At 50.9% G+C, this 17,521-nt stretch overlaps 2 protein-coding genes and 1 long non-coding RNA gene across 10 annotated transcripts; 1 reads left to right on the plus strand and 2 right to left on the minus strand.

Moving 5' to 3' along the window:
- The first annotated feature begins 422 nt into the window (after positions 1 to 422).
- LOC145517571 (uncharacterized) lies at positions 423 to 8,685 on the plus strand. The gene is made up of 2 exons (XR_014062163.1): positions 423 to 1,518; positions 6,404 to 8,685. It is a non-coding gene; the product is annotated as an uncharacterized LOC145517571 (long non-coding RNA).
- On the minus strand, positions 7,788 to 9,477 carry RPP25L (ribonuclease P/MRP subunit p25 like). 4 transcript variants are annotated; one of them, XM_081520017.1, is made up of 2 exons: positions 9,446 to 9,477; positions 7,788 to 8,681 (listed from the first exon to the last, which is right to left on the minus strand). In XM_081520017.1, the coding sequence occupies exon 2, from the start codon at positions 8,649 to 8,651 to the stop codon at positions 8,160 to 8,162; it is 492 nt and encodes a 163-aa protein (XP_081376143.1). In that variant the 5' UTR covers positions 8,652 to 8,681; positions 9,446 to 9,477; the 3' UTR covers positions 7,788 to 8,159. The 4 variants fall into 4 exon arrangements, with proteins under 4 accessions (XP_081376143.1, XP_081376138.1, XP_081376132.1 ...); XM_081520012.1 differs by having other exon boundaries at positions 7,788 to 8,684; XM_081520006.1 differs by having other exon boundaries at positions 9,408 to 9,477.
- A 1,463-nt stretch (positions 9,478 to 10,940) lies between these two features.
- On the minus strand, positions 10,941 to 17,328 carry DCTN3 (dynactin subunit 3). 5 transcript variants are annotated; one of them, XM_081519879.1, is made up of 7 exons: positions 17,213 to 17,328; positions 15,907 to 15,991; positions 14,750 to 14,836; positions 13,132 to 13,215; positions 12,095 to 12,153; positions 11,461 to 11,520; positions 10,941 to 11,264 (listed from the first exon to the last, which is right to left on the minus strand). In XM_081519879.1, exons 1-7 carry the CDS (start codon positions 17,306 to 17,308, stop codon positions 11,214 to 11,216), a joined length of 522 nt encoding a protein of 173 aa, XP_081376005.1. In that variant the 5' UTR covers positions 17,309 to 17,328; the 3' UTR covers positions 10,941 to 11,213. The 5 variants fall into 5 exon arrangements, with proteins under 5 accessions (XP_081376005.1, XP_081375990.1, XP_081375999.1 ...); XM_081519864.1 differs by having other exon boundaries at positions 10,941 to 11,268; XM_081519873.1 differs by having other exon boundaries at positions 10,941 to 11,298; positions 11,424 to 11,520.
- Between the last annotated feature and the right edge of the window lie 193 nt (positions 17,329 to 17,521).

Consider the following 17,521-nt stretch of genomic DNA (forward strand, 5'->3'; position numbering starts at 1 on the left):
TGAAACAGCAATCTAATATCCCCCACCGCTCCCTCCTCTTCACCTTCAGAGACTCTCTATTGCTGGAGCCCTGCTCCAGCGGGTCCAGGAGTACCCAAGGGATGAACGGCATCGGCGAGAGGGAAGAATCACACGGAGTCTCTTGAAGGTCCAAAGAAAATCTCTCTTTATTGCTTTTAGTTTCTACTTATATAGCACATGTTTTTCTTCGTAATGACTCTTGCAGTATTTTTCTGTTCAGATCAACATCCCCTGATTCTAAGATGTGTTGAAGGTTTTTTCCTGGTCCTTTGTCACATTTTGGTTACATATTTACCCCCAAACGTATTTTTATTCTACTAAAACATGGTCTATGATGTCATAAATCATATTGTTCCATCTACTTATTCCGTAGCAACAGTTAGAACTGGACATGGAACAACAGACTGGTTCCAAATAGGAAAAGGAGTACGTCAAGGCTGTATATTGTCACCCTGCTTATTTAACTTATATGCAGAGTACATCATGAGAAACGCTGGGCTGGAAGAAACACAAGCTGGAATCAAGATTGCCGGGAGAAATATCAATAACCTCAGATATGCGGATGACACCACTCTTATGGCAGAAAGTGAAGAAGAACTAAAGAGCCTCTTGATGAAGGTGAAAGAGGAGAGTGAAAAAGTTGGCTTAAAGCTCAGCGTTCAGAAAACTAAGATCATGGCATCTGGTCCCATCACTCCATGGGAAATAGATGGGGAAACAGCGGAAACAGTGTCAGACTTTACTTTTTTGGGCTCCAGAATCACTGCTGATGGTGACTGCAGCCATGAAATTAAAAGACGCTTACTCCTTGGAAGGAAGGTTATGGCCAACCTAGACAGCATGTTTAAAAGCAGAGACATTACTTTGCCAACAAAAGTCCGTCTAGTCAAGACTATGGTTTTTCCAGTGGTCATGTATGGATGTGAGAGTTGGACGGTCAAGAAAGCTGAGCGCCGCAGAATTGATGCTTTTGAACTGTGGTGTTGGAGAAGACTCTTGAGAGTTTCTTGGACTGCAAGGAGATCCAATCAATCCATCCTAAAAGAGATCAATCCTGGGTGTTCATTGGAAGGACTGATGTTGAAGCTGAAACTCCAATACTTTGGCCACCTCATGTGAAGGGTTGACTCATTGGAAAAGACCCTAATGCTGGGAAGGATTGGGGGCAGGAGGAAAAGGGGACGACAGAGGATGAGATGGTTGGATGGCATCACCGACTCGATGAACATGGGTTTGGGTAGACTCCGGGAGTTGGTGATGGACAGAGAGGCCTGGCGTGCTGCAATTCATGGGGTCGCAAAGAGTCAGACACGACTGAGCGACTGAACTGAACTGACTTATTCCGTACAGTCTGCTACTTCAGCGAATACAGCATCTTGTTTCAGCGAATAAGCACTATAGTGGCATCTAAAGTCAAGAGTTTCTCATAGTGTAGCCACTGTCAGTGGTGGTCTGTTTACCATCTACCCACATACCACAAGACTATTTCTGGCATGGGTAAGTCTTTTGCAGTCTACCTTGAAACCATTTACAATACAATTCACATATTTCTTTCTGTCTACGCTTAGATTCTAGGGGGCACAAATGTCTCTAGCATCGCAATCTTTTTGAGAAAAGGTAATTGGCTTAGTTTCTGTAATTTTCCCTGATACATGACCCAAATTTTCCAGTTATCAATAATAATATCCTCATGAGTCCAGGTCACAATAGGCTTAGGGCTTGTTTTCCAAATGAACATGGCCTTATTCCCTGGCTGAGTGTTAGGGACCCATCAGCCAGGGGCCTCAGTAGGCTTAATCATTTTGGGAATATTTCTTGGGACAGAGGATCATTTTTTTTTCCCCTGGATTCTCGTGAACTCACTACAGAAGCCCCTTCAAATCCTGCCAACAAAGAAAGAAACACAGCTAGCCACAACAGAAGCATAGAAACAGGAAGGAGTGAAGGTTTCGCTCCTGGAGAGAAACCGCTGTGCAGTTTCTTCTTGAGTGGTGCCGTGACTTTGTCATCTGGCAGTGATTCCAGAATGGCTCCCGACACTCTATCACTCTCAAGAAAGCGTGCAAGTTCCTCAGCCAGGCACTCAGGCCTTTCCAGTCTGGCTCCCACCCACCACTGAGCCTCATTCCTCATACTCCCTGCTTTGAACTTCACAGTCCAGTGATCATTTCTATGCTCTCATCACTTCTATGCCTTAGCTCATTCCTGCCCTTTACACAGAATATCCTTTCCACTTTTCTTCCAGCTTTTTTGGGGGGCCATGCCACATGCCATACAGGATCTCAGTTCCCCAATCAGGGATCGAACCTGCATCCCGTGCACTGGAAGCATGGAGTCTTAACCACTGGACTCTCAGGATAGTCATAGCTCTTATTCGAGATCCTACATAGGCACTACCTCCTTCTCTTTGAAGCTTTGCCTGTTCCTAAAGACTGGATGAGGGACTCTGAACTCCTGAAGTCTAATGAACTTGCCTAATTTCTATACTCATCACACCAATAATGAAATCACTGATATATATGACTTATAGCCTTCATGGGGCTGGAGCTTCCAAGCCCAGTGACTATATTTGTCACATTATGGGTGATGATTAGCTATTTGTTGAATAACTGAGAAGTCACTAAGCCTGTGCTAGGTCGCTTCAGTCGTGTCTGACTCTTTGCGACCCTATGGACTGTAGCCTGCCAGACTCCTCTGAGGATGTCCATGGGGATTCTCCAGGCAAGAATACTGGAGTGAGTTGCCATGCCCTCCTCCAGAAGATCTTCCTGACCCAGGGATCAAACCCAAGTTTCTTATGTCTTCTGCATTGGCAAGCGGATCCTTTACCACTAGTGCCACCTGGGAAGCCCTGAGAGGTCACTAAGCCTATGGAAGGCCAAATTTCAAGCCTTGACTACCCTCTCCGTGTCCTAACTGCACAGACCCTGCAAAGGGAAGGAATGGGTTATTCCTTCGCAAATGATGCCATCTTGTGGACAAACTCAAAAGTGCAGCCAGACATTACCTGGGTGTGGTTATGTCCTGTCAAACCAGGGCTGATCCTGGAGCTCCAGGCAAATGGTGGGGAGTGAGGAGCTAGGCTCTGCACAGGGAGTGCAACTGGTGTCCTTTGAAAAATCTTGATGAGCTCTAAGCAGAAAGAATGGCAACACCAAAGGCTCAGAAGCAGAAAAATCTCATGACAAGTGGGAAGAGTGAGGAGTTAGCGTGGCCAGAGCCCTGGGTCCAAGGGGACTGAGTCAAAGATGGACTGTGCCATGGAAGTAAGAAAGAAAAAAGGCAGAATAAGGGAGATCAGAGGTGCTTGACTGCAGTTTTAAGTGGAATGGTCAAAACAGGCCTCACTGAGGTGACATTTGAGCAAAGCCTTAAAGGAGGCAGGGAGATAGCCATGCAGGTATCTGGCAGGGCATTCCAAACAAAGGGAACAGCTAGTCCCCTGACTGTTGGAGAGCTCAGAGGGGAGTGAAGCAGGGAGACCAGCAAGGAGACTGTTGTAAGACAACGATGGGCACAAATCACCAGAGTCTGTGGGAATGGAGAGACCTAGGAAGCAAAATTGCCAGGACTTGGCGCCTGCTTGCATGTGGGAGGTGTATAGCTCCTCCGGTCATATTGTTCTGAAGTCCCCGCTTCAAGGGGACTCACTGTGCATGCCACCTCTAAGGCAGGTAGTGAGAATGCTCAGCACATTCTATCTGGGATGCTCCCGCCTCCTCAACATACCCATGATTGCCCTCCCCAGCCTCTTAAATTCCTCAACCTCATCTTCAGTGACTTTCCCTCTAGACCACCAGGTATCTACTCTCATGCCCACTATCAAGTCCTGCCAGCTCCTAAAACTCTCAAACTCACTGATTTCATTTCATCCTTTGGCTACTATGAAGGGTTGAATTGCATCCCTCCATAAATATGTGGGAGTCCTAACCCTTAGTACCTCACAATGTGACCTCATTTGAAAATAGGATCTTTACAGAGGTAAGTTAAAATGAGGCCATTGGGATGGGCCCTAGTCAAATATGACTGGCGTCCTTATAAAAAGGAGAAATTTGGAGACAGAAACAGACACAAAGGGAAGACAATGTGAAGATGGATGACTGGAGGAAAGCGGCCAAAAGCCAAGACCAAAGGCTGCTGGCATGCCGGAAGCGAGGAAACATTAAGGAAGGATTCCCAGGCAGGTTTCAGAGGGAAATGGCTCTGATGCCTTGATTTGGGGCTTCTAGTCTCCAAAACTGTGAGACAGAACAGTTCTGTTGTTCTAAGCCACCCAGTTGGTGGTCCTTTGTTATGGGTGTCCTAGAAACTGGTACCACTGTGATGAAAGTGAAAATGAAGTCCAACTCTTTGGGACCCCGTGGTCTGTAGCCTACCAGGCTCCTCCGTCCATGGGATTCTCCAGGCAAGAATACTGGAGTGGGTTGCCATTCCCTTCTCCAGGGGCTGTTCCCAACCCAGGTATCGAACCGGGTCTCCCACATTGCAGGCAGACGCTTTACCCTCTGAGCCACCAGGGAAGCATACGATACTCTGTCCCACTTCTCTCACATACTCCACCTCACTCCACCCCATTTTCACAAGGACCTCTAGGCCACTGACCCCTGTCCCTTTCTATCTTCACTTCTTTCCCAACCTAGGTTGGATTCCTTGGACCTTCTTCACATACACTGTCTTGCCAGTCTCACTATTCCTGCTTCCTCTGAGTCTTCACTTGACCTGTGAGTGCTGCTGGAGTGTACTCTGACTGATGATATTACAAGTTCATGGTCACAAACCTCATCTGGGCTTCTAGCCCTGCCTGGTCATCCTCCTAAACCTCACTGGCTGTCTTCCCCAGTTGAAACAACTCTCTACCAGCCTCCTTGTTCCACTCTCAGCAGCAGAGCTGGACTCCTGCTTTGAGATTAGAAGCCTCTGAACTCTGAACTCCCTCGTGTCTCACCTTTACCTCTATACCCACCTGCATGCATAGTCACCCTCAACTCTGTCCCTCCTGCTACAGGCAGACATCTCTCCTCTGCCCTTTGCGAGGCCCATACCTCCCCGTTCTAAGGCCCATTCCCTTTCATCACCCCAAGGAGTCTCATTCCGAGTTAGCCACACTCTTCGGCATCTCCGTTCCTTTCCCTACTGGCTTCCCCCATCAGCCGACAAACTAGTCTCTGCTAATTTATTAAAAATAAACAAATAAAACTCTCTGTATCCCAGAATCATCTCTCTCCTCCCATCACAATAGTTTGTTGAAAAAGCTATCTCCACTTCCCTACCTTTTGTGCCAAGGTATTACCTTTTCTAACAGGTTATGGAGGAAGAAGCTCTATTACAGTAGGTTAAGGAGAAAGTGAGAAGAAATTGAATTGGCAAATGTACATAGTACTTATGCTCCCTCCCTCCTAAGCTTGGTCATGCTTTCTCATTCTGAATGCCTCACTCTGGCTCCCTCCCTGCCATTCCTCCGGTAGGACTCACGTGGGCCCCTCGAAGTGGCCAAGGAGGGAAAAGGCCCCAGATTCACTAGCCATTGCTCCCTCAGCCTGTGTCCTATCTCCTGATTCTCTGAGTAGTGGCAGATCCTGTTCTTCTCAAGGAATTTTGACTGCAGCTCAGTTTCCCTCCACATTCCCCCTGCCATCATCAAGACCCCAGGTGGTGCCTTAATGAGGAGCTGCCCAGTGGGGAGTCCATCCTGTGAATCCCAGAGCCTATGATGCTGCCTTACTGAATCACTCCCTCAACATAGTCACCACGCTTAGTTCACATGCTCTTTCCACCCTGGCCGCCACACACTGGATCAAGACGGGATGCTGAGCCAAAAATCAATAGTCTGCAGGAAGCCTGGTCCCACATCTCTGGGGACCAATGATACACAGGGAACTGTTGATGGTAAAGGACACGCAAGTAGAGATGTCTAGAGAAATGGCAATATGCAGAAGCTGAGTGGGAGCAAAAAACGTCAGTTAGACGTAGAGATTAAGTCAGACAGTTGCTGGTACCAAGACACTGAGTCAGGACCACAGCCATGACGGTATTAGATGCTTCATGACCTTCTGCAGTTGAGAGGCCCAGCTGGGAAGCTGCAGAGGGTTTTTCTGTCTTTCCTAGTATGCCCTGAATCTTCATCTCTCACCCCTCCACTCTGGGCAACTTACCTTAGAAAGAAAAAGATGCAGTGTTCCAAGTTTTGACCACAGCCTGCTGGTCCTGTGGTCCCCTCATGCCTGCTCTCCCTTATTGAGGCCTCCAGTCCCCTAACTCCATCTCTCCCAATATTTCAACCCCACCTGCCTGGACTCAGCCAGACATCACTTCAACACCCTCTAACTGCTGTGCCCACCCTGCTACATGGTCCCAGAAGAGTCCACACTTTGTGTTTTCCTAGTGATTGGACACCCAAACTGTGGACACAATGGAGAACATAAAATCCAGTGGAAGACCCAATTTGCTCAACTCTTCACTGAGTCCACTACTGCCCACGATCCTGCTCTGGTTCCTGTAGCCTCCTGGCTATCACTGCAATCTTCGCCTCTCCTTATGCTCCTGACCTGTCCATGGTGAACCTGAGTCTACAGCCAAGGTGAGACAGAAAAGGAACTGCTAGGGGTAAAAAAGGGTGAGAACTGAAGGGGGAATGTGGAATTGAGGTTATGTTTTTAAGGAAAAAGCATGTTTATAAGCTGACTCATTAATAATGAGGGCAATGAACATTTACAGTCATCCCTCGGTATCCTCAGGGGTATCCTCTAGGACCCCCCGTGGATTTTTTTTACCAAAATACTCAAGTCCCTTAAATAAAAAGGTGGAGTACAATCAGCCCTTTGTATCCACGAGTTCTACACCCACAGATATGGAGAGCTGAGGGTATACAGGCCCAGGTGATATCTGAGAATCATATGTATATTTCTACATTTAATCCTCATAACAATCTTATGAGGCAAGCACTACATCTTGTTCTATGGATGAGAACACTAAAGCACAGAGCAGTAACTTCCTAGTAAGTGGAAGAACCAGGATTCAAATCCAGGCAGTCTGGTGACCAAGGCCATGATCTCAACCGCTATACTGTAATACAGGCATACCTCAGAGACATTTTGGGTTCAGTTCCAGACCACCTCAATAAAAGGAAGATCTCTATAGTGCAAGTCACAGAAGTTTATTGGTTTCCCAGTAGTTAAAAAAGTTATGTTTACTCTATACTGTAGTCTATTGTGAATGTGACAGAATTACATCTAAAAAACAATCTACATACATACCTTAATTTTAAAATATTTTATTGCTAAAAAATGCTAACCATCATTTGAGCTATCACTGAGTTACAGTAGTAACATCACAGATCACTATAACAAATATAATAATGATTAAAGGTTGAGATATTTTGAGAATTACCAAAATGTGACAGAGACACAAAATGAACACTGTTGGAAAAATGGCACTGCCAGACTTGTTCAATGCAGGCTTGCCACAAAACTTTACTTCTTATGTAAGAAATGTAGTATCTGCGACGTGCAACAAAATGAGGTATGTCTCTATGCTGCAGGTGGAGAAAAATGCAGAGTCCTTCAACCAGCCCCAGACAGGAAGCAGACAGCTACCCAGGGATCTAGACAGTCAGGTTACTGCTTGAGGCTGCTTCTTTAGTCCAGATCCTCCCAGCACCCATCTGAACCTACTTTTCCTGTCTCCAGACTGGGAGATCCTGGGGGTCAAGGGTAGCAACTCCCACTCCCTTAATCCCACTTCCACACAGCAGGCCAAGCAGACGTTCATCAGACAAATGGACAGAGCCTTTATTTCCTAACTCACTCCTTGGATCTCTGTCAGAAGACAGATCAGAGGCACTGTATGTAGAAGGCAAAGTAACCCTTCTTTCTCTACCTAATATTGTATTTTATTTATGCTGTGGCAAGTTGACCTACACACTGACTTGGGATGTTGCTTCTTAAGCAATCCAGAACCTGGCAGAGACTCCACACCTGTCACTCTTCACGAAAGTCCCTTTCCAGGAGCCAGAGGGAAGGGGAAGCAGGACAGGGAGGCCCACTTCCGTAAACTCAAGTTTTGTTGGAGACCTTGAGCAGTTAGAGGCTTCTCAAAGGTACAGCCATCCTAGACACTCAGGCCAGCTTGCCCACAGGTCCTCAGAACCGGGTGTCTCGAGCCCTTCTTCTGGGCTGAGGGCCACAGCTGGAGGCAGGTGTGGGCCCGAGGTCAGGGGGTGCCCCGGGGGGCTGGTAGCCATACTCATTGGGGTCCAGGGGTTCTCGGCTCAGCAGTACCCACACTGCAGGCACATGGCTGCGGACCGTGAGGGGATCCAGGCCTGTGTCAGGTGAGGTAGGCACCCAGCTGTCCTCGGTCTGCAGGAAGTGTAGCTTGGTAAGCTGGTACAAGCCTGGTACCCGCCGTTTGACAATCTCAGCACAGCTGACAGCCTTGCCTGCAGCGCGGCCAGAGCCTGAGAATACCACGTGGCGAGCGCTGCCGCCCTCCAGCCGCTCCAGCGCCAGGCCCAAGAGGTTGCGGATCTTGCTGCCGGCTCGGACCCGCATCTCCAGGGTATCAGGAGGCAGCTGGGGCATCGGGGAAGGTGCTGGGAGTTCCACAGAGCCAGCTTTCCGGTAGTGCTCCATCCAGCCTGCTGTTGTGTCCGCCTCGCTGCCCTGCTGCAGGGAAGCCAGAGGACGGTGGGCACTGTGGACACCTGGACGGTGTCCCAGGCCATCCCCACCCTGCCTCCCTAGGGCGCTGCTCCGCCCAGATTTCCCAGATATGGGACCTTAAACCCCTCATCCCCAGGACAAGGGGTCATGCCTGCCTCCCTCTAGGGGCGGATGTACCCCAGTCCTCTGGACAGGTCATAACCCTCCAGCGACCCTGAACACGGGCCAAGCCCCTCCATCTCTAGCTCCTTGGCACTGGGAATGAAACTTCCTCATCTGGGGCTCCTGGGGACTGGGTCTGGGCCCTCACCCGAGACTCCCTGAGCACAAGGCTGAGTGCTCCTCACCCTGGGCTCCCCACGGGGTGACAGGGCAAAGGCGCCTCACTTCGTGCTCCCAGAGGGCAGGGCTAAGCCCCCCCCACACTCCATGCTCCCCCAAACGGAGCCAAGAGCCCTCATCCAAAAGCTCCTCAGAGACAGAAACGATCCCCTCCCCAACTCCTGGACCCCGAGGTAAGGGCCGGGCACCCCTCTCTCATCCAGAGATTCCAGGGTCGATCCCCCCAACCTAGGGTCCCTCATACACTGGGAAGCAGAGGCTTGACGCCAAGGGCTGCTCGGGCCACCCCTGGCGTCGGGGCCGCGAGAGGCCGGGCTCCGCGGTCCCCACCGCCACGGGCCACCACAGAGCCCCAGCAACCGGCCTCCCCTCTCCTCCTCGCACCTCCAGACGCCCCCGCCCCGCAGAGCTCCGGCTCTCACCGCCGCGGCCGCGCACTCCCTACGCTCGATCTGAAGCCAAGATGGCGCGGGCCGAGAGCGCGCCGAGGTCGCGGGGCCGCGCACGCCGGACGGGGCGGGGCCTGAGGGGCCGGGTTCGCAAACTGAGAGGTGCCCGACGCCTAGGAGTGAGCTGGCGCGAGAAGCGCGGAGCCGCAGCACGCGGGGTGACTTCGCTCTTCTGCCCCGGGCAAGGAGCGTTCCTTTGCGAACGGAGAGAGCGCTGCGGGTGAGAGGAGCGGCCAGCCGAGGAGGCCCGCGTCCGAAGTCCGCGTCGGAAGGATGCGGAGGATTTGGCCCTTAGAAGATGCAGGGCGGGCGTTTCCCGCTGAGCACACCGCAGTAGCAGAGGCAGAGTGGCGGGTTTCTCTTTGGACCAGAGCTAGAGGTGCCGGGTGATGTGGCTGCTGCGAGGGCGAGAGCCTTGATCACCGAGTTCTGAACTTTAACCTCACCCTGTGGGCACTGGCGAACCACGGGGGGCTTTCATCAAGGCGCAAATCAAACCTGTTCGTGTGCGCAGCTCTCGGGTCTCCCTCTGGTGACTCCTGGCCGCACGTCCCGGGGGCATGTCCGCGGTGCTTCGTAAGTTGCCCCGCCTATAATAAATGCTCGAATATTTGTTAAAGCATTTGTTGAAAGAATGAGCCAGAGAGACAGCAGTGGGAATGGGGAAAAGTAGATTAAGTTGGAAGATACTACGAGGTGGGTTTGGCGACTGTTAGGATGGAGGAGGGAAGAGTCTAGGATGGCTCCGAGTTTCAGACGTGTTGGATTTGAGATGCCAATGAGACCGCGCCGGTATGGTGGCAGGCAGGCCGACGTAAAGGGGCCTGGAGCCGCAGCAGTCCCGGAGACCACAAGGGGACAGCAAACACTTGGTGGAGTGAGGTGCCATTGGTTTCTCCGCTCTTTAATATGCCAACTCTCCCTCCTTTCCAGCCGCACCACCGCCCCGCCCTGCCCCTGCCCCAAAGCCCTCTGCATCCTCTTTTAGACTCCCCTTTTCTCTCATAGCACCAGGAGAGGCTCCCCTCTCCTTTGCACGTGCTGCTTCCTTGGTTCTCAAAGACCCTGCATATCACTCTCCAGGGCTACCTGCCACATCCCTTTTTCTTCTGTGCCCCCAAAGAACCCTTGTGCCACACGGTTCCCTCCCCTTTTCCATCACTGTTTCCCCAGCTATCCTGTACAGGGCAGGGATCAGGTGGACCCTACCTGTGACCTCCCCACCTGGTATGGCATCTGACATTTAGAGTGTACTTGGTAAATGTGGCATAAATGGATACAAAACCAAATATTCCCCTCACATCAAGCAAATGAGAGCATTCATCCTGAGAGCTCTATATCTCCCAGAAAGCTAGACTAGCATGAGTATAGCTGGTGGTCCAACTCCTAGGAAGATGGACAACTCTGGCCTCCACCACCCTCATCCCCACCACCATACCCATCCAAGACCAGGAAGCTAACACACTCCTGCAGTGATCTCTACAGTTTTATTGTCACTGGAACAGGACACTGATGAGGGGAGGAGGTGCAAAGAGCAAATCTCAAGTAACCAGACCTCTGACCTCAGAGCCCCCACTGAGTGCAGCCAGGTAGGTCTTGAATCCAATAAATACAGAGCCACCTCTTTTCTGCTCTGTTACAAGGGCAGGCTGGCACAGGTCCTGGAACCTGGCTGCCCCAGCCCACCCTGGGATGGGAAGCACCATTCACTCTTCCACAGGCTTCACTTGCTTGGCAGCTTCTAGCTGGCAGAGAAGTTCATCCCACTGCACAAACTGCTTGGAGAGAAGCACTGTCTGGTCACAGGTCAAGGTGAGAATGAGAATCTGAGAGAGGGAGAAGAGAGATGTTTGCCTCTGCCTAAAGGCAGGGGGAGCTGGAGAACAGACAGACTGGTTGGGATGGGATGAGAGACAGAACTAGGAATGGAATAAAAGGCAAGGCTCCATACAGCACTCCTCAGGGGCCCAGCTGAGCGGAAAGGATACAGTCTTGTTGTATTCCTCCAGGAGAGCCTTGGACTCCTCAGTGATCTCCACACACTGGTCCTGTGGGGCAAAGAAAGGCGTTAGACAGAGCCCACGCTCCCCACTGCCTGCCTCATCAGGGACCCTCGCTCCTCAGAAAAGGTAATGTTTAACCTCAGAGCTAAAAGGAGCAAATTTCTACAGAGGCACTTTTAGGCTCCGCTATGGGTAGCCTAACTGCAGTCCTGAGGCTGATGGAAGAGGGAGCGAACCACACATTTAAAGACCTGTTCCTACTGGTATATGCCTCCTTCTCCCCTGTCCCCTATATCTGAACCCTCTTTGAACTTCACACTAGAGCCTGGCAATAGTGAAAAAACAGCTCCTCTACCTATGGTCAAGGACACATCATCCCCAGGAATTCTTGGGTACCTCCCAACATCAATCTTCTGGTGTCTCAGGATAATCCTATTCTGGGAGGCAAGTCCCTAGGCAAGTCCCTTCCCCTCTGGAAGATGCATGCAAGACGAAGGAGAAACCCTAAGTTTCCCCTGAAGCTGACATCAGCTCCTGAGGCTACTTCCCCAGGAGGCAGGGGTGGGGACAAGGAGCCTCACCACCTCTACTTTCCCACCTGGCCTCTCCCCTCCCGTACCTGCTGCTGGATATGGATCTGGGCCAAGCGCTGCAGGCGGGAGGCATGCTCAGGAACAGCTGTAAAACACAATGCACACTGCCCAATGATGCTTGTGCCTTCCCCTGGGACTGCTCAATAGTCTATTAGGTCTTCGGCAGGATTAGAGTATTGAGTGGAGAAGCTAAACAAACGCCAGCTTCATCGACCGCTACAGCCAGAGGTGGTGGTGGTGGGGCTCCCTGCCCACTCTAGTCCTACTCTAGGACCCAAAGGGGAGGGGAAGATACAGGCCCCTAGAAGACAAAACCCTGGGGTTCCCAGAGTTGCTCCATATACCCAACACAGTGCTGTGAGCAGGGCTGGTAATGAAAGCTTTGATTATTATAGGATCTGTTCCTTTGCTCTCAGCCCAGCAGGACCAGAGCTGCCGGGAATAGGGAACAGGCAGCCTGCAGGTGGGCTGAGGACAAATGCAAAGTCCCTAAGCTGGTCACCTGGAACCCAACACCCAGAGGCTCAGCCACCATGCTGAGCCCACAGCTTCAGGCTGTCAGATGCTCAGCAGGAAACTGATCAGGGGTAGGGAGGGGGAGCTGGGAAAAATACCTCCAGAGACAGACAAGATGGATATCTGGATTCAATTAAAGTCACTGTCTGCTTGTCAAAATCCCCGGCCCAGGGACTGCCCTAGGCAGTGCGGCAGGAAGAATTCACACACATTCACCTCCCCCCCTCCACCGTCCCCCCGCAGGGACTCTTAACAGTAAAACTTGGCTTCTGCAACACCCTGAAGGACAGATGCTGAGGGGTAGGGTAGAAAACAGAAGGAATCCTAGAGTGGGAGGCCACTGGGCTTACCTGAGTGTCCTTAGGGCCAAACTGCCTGAGTTCTGAAGCTGAGCTCTCTGCCCTGGCAATTTTAATCCCAGTACAGGTGGCCAGTACCCCCAGATGAGGGCAAAGACAAGGAGCAGGGCCAGCCTGAGCCCAGGGAAGTCCTGCCCATCCACCTACCTCCCCACGTAGAGCAGTAGAGATGCAACCCCAGAAGGTACCTTTGATGTGAGTGCTGTCCAGCATGGGCACCAGAGCCTCCACCTGCTCCAGAAGTGCAACCTGCGAGAGAATGAACTGCTCCTCTGCGGCATGAACAGACAAAGAGTAGCAGTGAGGCGGGCCCAGGCACGGCCACTCCCAGGCAAGGAGCTGGGGACCAGGCCAGGGAGAGGACTGAGTCCTGGAGCCGGGGGCAGCCACTCTGCCCACTGCCCCCTTCTTTCTGTGCACACTCCCCCAGTCTGCCTCCACCTCTCCTGGATGCCACTGGTCTGACCTATCTTGAGCCCAAGGAGCCTCTAAGTGCCTCCAAATCCGACCTTTCTCCAAGTTTTAACTCTGAGGCCTCTCCCTATGGCCTCCTATCCACAAATTCAGAGAGCCCCTCCTAGGCCACAGGAGACAAAGTACTTCAGACCTGAAGTACCCAAGGGCTCCTAGGAAGGTCTGAAAGAGGATACTTGTGGGAGATACCAGGCAGGTAGTGCTCAGTGGATCAGAGAGGCACAATTACAAGTTTCTGGAGAGCTGGGATAGTAACAGGAGAGTCCAGTGACAAGCACAGCAGGAATGGGATGGCCCTGTGCACAGGGGGTTTCAATGACTATCGAGTGGGAAGGGCATTCAAGAAGGAAGGACTGTTATGTCAGTCATCTGATGGCAAGAATGCATGTCAATCAGTAGAGGAAAAAGAATTCAATAGGCTGAACTGGAACAAGGAGAGCACAGGAAAAACAGCTAGATGGGAGGGGAGATCTGGCAGTCTACAGTGAGCTTTGAATGGTAGGCTAAGGAATTAGGAATTTATCCTAGTAGGAAGAGAAAGATACACACACGCTGAGGTTCCAAAGTAAACACTGTGGCATGCTGGAAATGTGTTTTGGGAAGATGATAGTGAGCCACATGCAAGAAGTGGGAAACTAGGGTCAAGAAAAGGACTTAGGAATAAGCAAAGGAAAAAAAAAGAAAGAAGAAAAAATAAATAAATAAAAAAGAAGAGGACTTAGGAAACTGTTCAAATGCCAGGGGATGAACACTGAGACAGCACCACAGGAAGGGGTGGAGAGGCTGGACTCAAGAATCAGTGCAGGAAAAGACCTCCTGAACTTGGTGCCTGAGCCACAGCAGTGGTTCAGGCATGTTCTTGTTCACCGCTATATACCTCACACCTAGGATAGTCTGGATCACAGCAGACGAGTGAATGCATGAACAAACACAGGTGATGGCAAACCATACCTTGTGGAGTAGCTAACTAACTGATAAGCAAACATTGCTAAGACAACAGTTCCTGCCTAGAACTCTGAAATCCCAGCACTTTCCCACCTGCAAGATGCTGAAACCCATGCTTATAGCCTCATCTCTCCCACAGCAATGCTCTCTGCCCCTACCCTTTCCTAGAAGCTCTGTGTCTACTGAGCAGAAGTAAGGAAGATTCTGAAGGAAAATCCTAGAGGCATGCCAAAGATAGAACACCAGAGTCGCTTCCACAGTGGCTGGCACTCTGGTCCAGATTCCAGAGAGCAGCTTCCCAGGCTCCATCCAGGAGAGGACTGAGAAGGAGGCCATCTCTGTGCCCAGCTTCCCCCAAATGCATGTGCACATCCTATCCAGCACTACCTGCCAAGATGAACTGCAGTTTGGAGGCATCAGGTAAGGCAATGCGGTCAATGTACTCAGGATCCAGGTATTTGATCAAGTCTTCAACTAGAAAAGTAACAAGATGGAAACTGGAATAAGGTTGTGGATCAGTCTTGTGAAGGAAGAATATCAGGGGAAGGGTCAGCCTTGGGGAGATCCTTGAGTGAGGAACTGATACCCACAGGGTCCACCAGGCCCCCACACCCACTTCCCTGTCTCTTCCCTCTGATCACCTGCTGTTCAGTCACTAAGTCGTGTCCAACTCTTTGGACCCCATGAACTGCAGCATGCCAGGCTTCCCTGTCCCTCACTATCTCCAGGAGTTTGCTCAGATTCATGTCCATTGAGTCAGTGATGCTATCTAACCATCCTTCTGGCCAGAGTCAAACTTTACAGCTGGGAACACAATTGCCTCCAATACCTTAGGGCCCTCAGCATTTTCACTGATCTGTCTTCAAGGGTAGAAGGTACCTTGCCCCTCTGTGCCACCAAGACATCCCAGAACTTTATCTGATTTCTAGTTATTGAACAGGTTGCTGCTGCTGGTAAGTCGCTTCAGTTGTGTCCGACTCTGTGCGACCCCATAGACGGCAGCCCACCAGGCTCCTCCGTCCCTGGGATTCTCCAGGCAAGAATACTGGAGCAGGTTGCCATTTCCTTCTCCAATGCATGCATGCATGCTAAGTCGCTTCAGTCATGTCCGACTCTGTGTGACCCCATGGACAGCAGCCCTCCAGGCTCCTCTGTCCACAGGAATTCTCCAGGCGAGAATACTGGTTGCTAGCTCTGACATAATCAAAAAGGCCTGGCTGAACCAAGGCTGGGGCTCTCAGTGCCTGATTTCTTTCCTGCCTCTGAACCTTGCCTATGGAAATTCCATACTCCTCCTCTCTTCTTCCCCAGCAGACCTTTTAGGCAGAGCTCTTATCTTATAACTTAGGACATTGCCATGGGCTTGGGGTTTAACCACAAAGTAGAAAGCATACCCCAATTCACCATTTCATCAGCTAAATGTCTTCACCTGCTATCCCCAAAGGGAAACTCCAGTGACCTATTGGGCTGAAGGGCCTGGGCAGGGAACCAGGAAGCATAGGCTTGGGAAGGAGGGCGGGCATGCACCTCATGGAAACACTTACTCTTTTTGTACAGAACCTTCACCCTCTCCCTCTTGCTGGCGATGTTCCCCAAAGCCACCTGCACCTTGACCAGGCCATCAGCCACCTATAATGGGAGTGGAAGTTAATTCCAAGATTTACCACTTGGCTTGAGGCTTGGAAGAGATAAAGAATCTTCATTTCCTCAGACTCCAAACTTCCTTGTCCCGGCAATCACCGCCTTCTCTTGTATTAAGAGATCCAACTCCACCTTCTGGGAATCCTCAGTATGAAGGGGTAGATAATCATGTACCCCTCAGAGAGTTTCATGTGTGATTGGGGAGGTAATGAACTACTTTAGAGTTTATGGGGCACTAGCACATACTATATATTAGCTGATCCCTTCCTCTTGGCTGAACTGATCTAGGCTTTAAGGGTAGAGGGTGAGGAATTCCAGTATTAAAGGGTTGAATAGAGGGAGAGACTATGAAAGTGAATGATCTCACACAGGTTTTAGGTTAGAGGGTAAGGAATGCCGATATTCAAGGATCAGATATATGAGGAGGCAAATAAGACTGAGTAAAAGCAGCCAGAGAGACAGGAGGAAAATCAGGAGGATTTGCATCATAGATGTCAAAGGGAAAAATTGTTTTGAGAAGTCAGTTCTCAAATGGGACACAATCTGGTGACAGCTAATACCACAAGCAGTGTACGAATGGACGTCATTACCTCTGAGGCACTTAACTCCAGGGTATGCCCGATACAGCCACCTTCAGTGAAAGGTTTTTCCATAGTTTAAAACGGGGATGGACGGGAAGTGAGCTGTCAAAACTCAGCCACTACAGGGAAGGAGTGTCAGTCCATATCTGAACACTCAGTATTCAATCCTTTCCCCTCCTAATCCTGGCCCTCTCAGACCTCACCCCTAACTCCCTGGAGCCTTCCTTATCCATCTCTGGTCTGATTCTTTTGGGGTCTTATGGACCTCTCTTTGCACAATTCACTTAGCAATTAGGCAAGGCTCCACAACGTCCCTTTCACTGTGGCTTCGGCTCTTACTGAAAGCTCTTACTCATTAGTCAGTTTCTCGAGTGTGTTAGGTCTCCCCAACTATCCCGCGAGGGTAAAGACGGAGTCTCCTCTTTGAGCCCACCTCAAGCCCACAGTGCCCTCCATGGGAATGGATCCCGAGGGTCCGATATGCTCTGGGAGGTTTCGGACCTTTGCTATTTCAATGGCCTAGTTGCGAGCAACGGGGCTGGAGCTGCAGCATCCATCTCCAGGACCAGGCCAATAGGCCGCTCTTGCTTTGCGCCAGAGAGGAACCACTGGACCCAAGATCGCTCACCTTCCGCGAACCGCGAGACCCGCCTGGTCCGTACACCCAGCGCTCCAGCTCCTCCACACGGGCTTGTAGCCGCTGCACATCGGTCACAGCCGCCATAGCTCCCGCTGTCCCGTCCCAGCCAGGAATAGCCAGAGGGCAGGACATCCGTCCAAATAGAGAAGGCGGGCCAATCCGAGTGGACAGGAGCCCTTGCATATAGGAAGTGACGCCACGATTCAGCCTTTCGATGCGGAAGTGGCAGGCAGGGCCAACGAAAAGCTGCCTGGTAACCTAGGCAACGGCTACCTGTCAGGCGCTAATTTCGAGCCC

The sequence above is a fragment of the Giraffa tippelskirchi genome, chromosome 1 (genome assembly GCF_054371585.1).
Source record: "Giraffa tippelskirchi isolate mGirTip1 chromosome 1, T2T-mGirTip1v1.2.pri, whole genome shotgun sequence".
NCBI lineage: Eukaryota > Metazoa > Chordata > Mammalia > Artiodactyla > Giraffidae > Giraffa > Giraffa tippelskirchi.